The 5,956-nt window shown below is 42.0% G+C and overlaps 1 protein-coding gene across 1 annotated transcript; it reads right to left on the bottom strand.

Annotated features, from left to right (window-relative positions):
• Positions 1-686: 686 nt before the first annotated feature.
• LOC137936399 (auxin-responsive protein IAA26-like) lies at positions 687-4,108 on the bottom strand. Its single transcript, XM_068781043.1, has 5 exons — positions 2,917-4,108; positions 1,987-2,255; positions 1,693-1,840; positions 1,128-1,192; positions 687-965 (listed from the first exon to the last, which is right to left on the bottom strand). The coding sequence occupies exons 1-5, from the start codon at positions 3,459-3,461 to the stop codon at positions 916-918; spliced, it is 1,077 nt and encodes a 358-aa protein (XP_068637144.1). The 5' UTR covers positions 3,462-4,108; the 3' UTR covers positions 687-915.
• Positions 4,109-5,956: the final 1,848 nt, after the last annotated feature.

Genomic DNA, 5,956 nt, shown 5'->3' with positions numbered 1-5,956 from the left:
ATACAACACTCGACTTTATTTCTCTGAAGATCATTGGTACCCTTGTTCGAGAGCATCTTTTTAATTTAAGAATGTTAAAATTAAAACAAAAACCACAATTTTGGGTAACACAGATTGCTACTGCCAATTTTGATCTCATTTACTACCGAATTAGTAGAAAGAAAGCAAAAACCAGAACCCAGAAAGAATCTTCCTCGGGTATGAAGTGGCTAATAATGAGCTTGGATTAACGGTGGCACCCAGTAAAATCTCGGTGGATCAGCAAACATTCTTCAGAGAAACGAAGAATCACATCTAAAGATAGAGAAAACACAAACGGTCTTGCTTGAAAATCCTTGCAAGTAGCAATCTAGTTTCGCTTGACTTGTGATCAATTTACCTAGTGGCGCACTCAAATCCTTAAAATCAACATCCATCTACATGAAGCCACTGTCCTTGGATTGATTGAAAGACCGCACAATGTTCTGTGATTGTCTCAACCCAGCTATTTGCGCCAAGTCTGTATATATCTGGAAATCCTACCTATCTTTGTCAAAACCAAGAGACCATCGTGCCATTTTTCAATCAAACATGATGGCCGGAATGTAATTTTTTATGCGAATTCCCGACTCCTGGATGATTTTGTATTAGAACACAGAAATCCTAAACCCATTTTGTATATAACACAAAGATTAGTATTTGTCAACTAGAATGGATATTGTAATATTTATATATGATTTCCACAATCCAAGGAGTGACATAAATACCAACAAAGGCTTTTAGCGGGTTTCATTTTCTACAAGCCCCAGAGCAAAAACGAAGAAGAAAACTAAAACCTTCCATACTGTTACACCCACAACATACCCAGTTAATCCCAAAAACAGAATTGTCAAATCCAGAGAACCCAACTCGAGCGGAAAGCCTTCCATCTTTTCTTCACCTTACTCCACGTGCCGGCGGCATTTTGTTCTGTTTGCTGCTGCCAACTGCGGGAAAAGACATATATAAAGGGCAAGAACACCAGAAATAGCACGGGTGAACTGTCCTGCATCCCCGTCTGAACTATACTCCAAGAGTGGTTGAATAAAAGCTAGATGTACAGAGAAACTGAAAAGATAGACGTTGAGGGTGACTAGCAAATTACTCACGGGAGAGTGCAGAAAGCTCGGAACTCTTTAACACACGCAATCGTTTCACAGTGCTCACAAACATTCTGCATTAACAATTCAAAGAATCAGGATTAAAAAGAAGCACAGTTGGAAACTAGTTTTAAGCATTTGAAACTGTACAGAACATCTTAAAAAGCCAATTCTAATTTAACCTAATTGCCAATTTATGGATGGTTTACCTTTAATAGCAAGTCATTTATGTTTGTTAAGGAATGATCATGTCCAGAGAATTTTTACGTACAACATATCTACCAGGTCCTCCCCATCTCGAGATCCAGAACATACAGTCCGGAATCCGAGATAAACTAGTAGTATAGAACACACAAGGTATTCTGAACAGCCCGTCTATCCCAGAATTAAGGGATAATTGATGTTTTCACAAACTGAAGTTTTTGCTCCTGAGGTTGTGCCCCTCATCAGGAAGAAATTTTCAACGGTAAACAAATCTCCGGGAAAACAGGGAAGAATTTAGCGCAAGACATCAAGGAAAAAGATAAGATTGTCATGGTAAATTACAGAGGTCAAGAGAAAAAAAGGTGCTTACTCCCAGGGAACGTCCCCAACCAACATTCTGTCCCCTTCATCATCTTCATAAACCAAAGTGTACTCCCCAGTTCCATCTAATAAACCTGAAAAAGCCACCCCTTCTTCTGTATCTTTCTGACTTCTAGTAACAGATGAGTCCTTCTGAGCTGAAATGAATGACAAACGACATTGAGAAAACCCACTCTTCCTATCTATACTTGTAAACTGAAAAAATAAACAAGAGAATCAATCTAATTTGATATTAAACTCAGAGACCATGAACGGACGGAAAATTTGGATGTTCATAGATAACCTGCAAGAAGGCCTCTGAAGAGTTCATCTACAGCACATGAGAGTTTTTCATAGCTGTCATACGCCTTGAGATCTACTTTACGGCCTATAGGGACTCCATCCATGTTAATCTTTACAAATAATCCCTTTTTGGCTGATTGTTCAGGTAGCTTCTCAACAGCCTTTGCTGCTCCGTTTTGTGATTCTGGTGCGGGTTTAGAAGAGCTGCTTGCAATGTTCTTGCGGAAGGAGCGAATTGGAGGCCAGCCAACCACAGGACCAGATGTACCTCTGCTTCCAACCACCAAAAAGAAGGAAAAAATCAGTATGAATTTACCAGTATAAATTGCTACTCCAGTTCCAAAAACCGAGTATAAAAAATACGAATGAAAAAAAAAAGCCAAAGAAAAATCAAAATTAGAATAAAATCTTCCGCCAATAACATGATTAAATTAGTAAAAACCAGTACAAAATATATTCTCCACTAACAAATATTTGCTTTGTAAAAAGACAGGACTAAGGTAAAGCAAACTTGCCAAAAGACAATAGAAAGAGGCTTCCAAAGTCATGCCCAAAACAGAATATATCAAACCAACACCGCCAGAAAGGAGTTGAAGCTCACGTATACATGAGAAAGATAAGAGTTACAACACCTTGGACAAAAGTTAGCTAATTTGAGTCCTTAAAGACATCAGAGAAATCTGTAACGAAAAAAACCCTGTTTTCTCCATTAACAAACAAACAACCTGTACCTCAAAGACTATAAATATGACCACTTCAAACCAGTTTAAACAGGAGAAGGATTAACACTCAAAGAGTTTGACTGGAGTAGCGAATGAAACCAGAATAACAAAGAACCAAAGGTAACGGTCGCGAGTAGAGGCAGACAAATTAAACCACCTGAAAGGACAAGGAAGAAAGATTAAAATAGAGAGGTAATTAAGAAGTGTACCTCGTCTGAGAAGGATTGCTGGCATTTGCAGGCGAGGCTGTAGAACACGCTTTCTTCTCATGATTAAGTAACTCTGCTTTCCCGCCATTTACGTGTGAAGCCTCCTGTCCCAAAGCTGGTAGCTTGGAACCAGTTTGGAACTGTAAAAACGCCGCGTTGTGCTGATGAGCTTTTTGAAGAGTTGAATGGGATGGCGAAGAAGACGACCAAGGACAAGAAAAGGAAACACCGGAAGAAAGCTTCTGGTTTTGATTTCCGCCGCTCTTTCTACCTTCGGTGTCTAAGAAGCCTCTCTTCGCACCAGTAGCGGTAGTGTTCTTCGAAGGATTAGTGAAACAGCCGAGCGATAGAAGGGAGTCATCTTTGTCTCTGCTGCTGGCGTTTTCATTTGGAGCCCAATCTCCAGGTGGCGCAAGCCTTAACTCCAATTTTCTGTCTACAGGAACTCCGGAGGTTTCTTTCTCTCTCACCATCCATTCTCTCCCATTAGGCACGAGTTCAAGAAAGTGCTTACAAGACCCTTCTCTGTTTGAGGTTACTCCCATGTTTCTCCAAAACAGCAGGAACGAAAACGAATAACCGCCAAATGAACAAGTCGAATTATCAAAGAAAATGATCAAGAGTTACGACAGAAGTCAGAAAACGAAGAGAATATCAACTTAAAGCCGAAGGAAGTTTTGAATTCGAGGAAGAATAGATCACAGATCAGGTAACTTTTGTACACAGGCGGAGGACCGTATCATTCACCTTCTAATGCCACTGAAATACACAAATTTTAGCTCAAATAATGGAGACCCAGCGGTAAAAACATCCTCGTCTCATCAGATCCCCCACATCTAGATAACATTTACTCCGACTGGGATCAAAAAACCTATTGAGTGAAGCAGAATCCAAATTCTTATCAAAAGAAAACCCTTGGAACCAGGAAGACGGGAAGAAAAAACAAAAGAGGCAGCTAGCACCCACTACCACCTTCTGAAACTCTTTAAACACCTCCTACCCAAATCCCAAAAACGAAAACCCAGATAAGAAAACTCCCAGAAATATCCGAATATCAGAAAGATAAAGGGAAAACGAAAACCCGCAAAGACAGAGAAGGAAGGTAGTACGTTTTTCCGCTCTGTCCTCCTCTTCCCTCGAGCTCTTTTACAGATTAAAGGAGGGGACGAGAAAAGCAAAAGAAGAGAGATTCCTTCGCTCAAAACCCAACCAGAAACGGAATTGGAGCTTTGCTCACGCAAGGATGACAGAAGAAAAGCGCTCAGGAAGCGTGCCCATACGACAAACAGCACATTACCCCAAGCTACTATCTTTCATTCTCCAGTATTTATATACGCATATATATGATGCCTATTCCAGATTATATAGATGTTTTTTTCTAAAACACAGCCAAAAGTGTCTCCCCTGAGCCTACCCCCAAAGCGGCGGAGATAAAAGTTAATTAACTTCATTAAACCCACTTCCCGTTTAATTATTTTATCTTTTTGGAAACAAGAAAAGCGAAAATATTTTCTGAGGAGAAGATCTGCAGGGATTCTGCAATTAAAACATGCAGAGATCCCATGATCATGTTTGCCTCTCTCTGGTTTCTGTGGATCTCCGTTTTCACTACGGCAGCAGCCCTCCTACATTTACTTAAATACCCTCACGTCCCTTTACTATATTTCACTTGATAGGTCCCCAGCTCTCAAAACTGTCGCACTTTGCGTGAGGCAGAAAACCAACGGAGAAATCGGCCGCCTTCTTCCTTGCGCCGCTGCGCATTGCCCTCAGCAATCGCCACGCGGCGTTCGTCTGCGTCCCCCGTTTTCTGTTTCCTCGTGTCCTCAAGCCTGCTTTTCGACTTGAGATTCTTACGTCAACGATACCCGTTTGTGACACTGACCCACATGATGTGTTACCACGACTCTATTTAGATGTAGACGCGAGACTTGAGCCCGAACCACAGTAACAGAGATAGGCCGAGTGGATGAGAGACTTGTCTAGTCGCCTGAATTGACTCTCATGTCTCGAGTCCATTTCCTGTGGGCGAACGTTTTGTTAATAAGAGAGGATTAAGAAAAACCATGAGTTTGAGGAAGGACTGAGGACTCGGGAGGGCAGAACGGGAATTATTCGGTTGTTTGTTTTGTTTCCTCATTCCCGATCTTTCATCGCGGCTGTCGGAAAAAGTTGGCGACCGGCTGCAGCCGGTCAGGCGTTGGTTTACCTGACCTAACCCACGAGGAATTCACCAACCCCCAGCGGCTACGTGTGGGAGACAAGTGTACACCGTGCGTTTATGTTGCGGTGGGCCAACCAGGTGAACACAGAGCGCAGGCGCCGCCACTGGCCACCTCACTCGCGTCGGCCAGTCGGCCTCCAGAAACCGAGTCGGCGTTTGATATCATTGCCATCATTACCGATTGCAACGCACCCACGCAGAGGGAGATGCCCTTGTCCTGCTTCCACTCGATTGCTCTATCACTATAATAATCCCGAAAGTGTTCGATGAATGTCCAGTGAGAAGCACACTCCAAATTCTACCCCTGCCAGTTTCGTGTCTATCTGATCTCCCACGATCGAGATAGTAGTACATTCCTTGCATTGTGCTCCACTGGCGGGGGAATCATTCTCCTGGTGAAAAGAAAAGACGAAAAAACGCAGACATATTTCATCGGATCTCCATTAAAATAATTGTAGTTCGACTTCTAGAAGCTGAGACACTGCCTGCATGGTTTATATTCGTACCTAGCCTTCCTCTAAAGACGAAGCAAAGAAACTCAAAAGAAAGAGCTTCCTCTTCCTCTCACGATGACAGAGAGAGAGAGACGGAACGTAGTGTGACACTGTGCTTTGGGTTATAGTCTTGAGCATGTCAAACTGTCTGGTTTTTCTTAAGGAAACGAGTCTTAACTCTTGACTCTTTAGAGATGGCTCAGCCGATTAACCAAATGGATCACTGAGTGAGTCACTTGACCCACAGTAGATTTTAGGGTAAAAGAGGATCCAACTCATCTTTCTTTTTATTTGTTTTTATATTTAAGACTATTCTTTGCTC

Source organism: Aristolochia californica, unplaced genomic scaffold (assembly GCF_029961685.1).
Source record: "Aristolochia californica isolate CCGP_79_NKW_82.1479 unplaced genomic scaffold, dmAriCali1.0.hap1 SCAF_7, whole genome shotgun sequence".
NCBI lineage: Eukaryota > Viridiplantae > Streptophyta > Magnoliopsida > Piperales > Aristolochiaceae > Aristolochia > Aristolochia californica.
This window is presented reverse-complemented; position numbering and strand designations above follow the sequence as displayed.

Coding starts and splice junctions, on each gene's coding strand:
- LOC137936399 (XM_068781043.1), bottom strand. CDS start 3,461: ATGGGAGTAACCTCAAACAGAGAAGGGTCTTGTAAGCACTTTCTTGAA. Junction 2,256..2,916: donor AGCAATCCTTCTCAGACGAG/GTACACTTCTTA, acceptor GGTTGGAAGCAG/AGGTACATCTGGTCCTGTGG. Junction 1,841..1,986: donor CTTCAGAGGCCTTCTTGCAG/GTTATCTATGAA, acceptor CATTCATTTCAG/CTCAGAAGGACTCATCTGTT.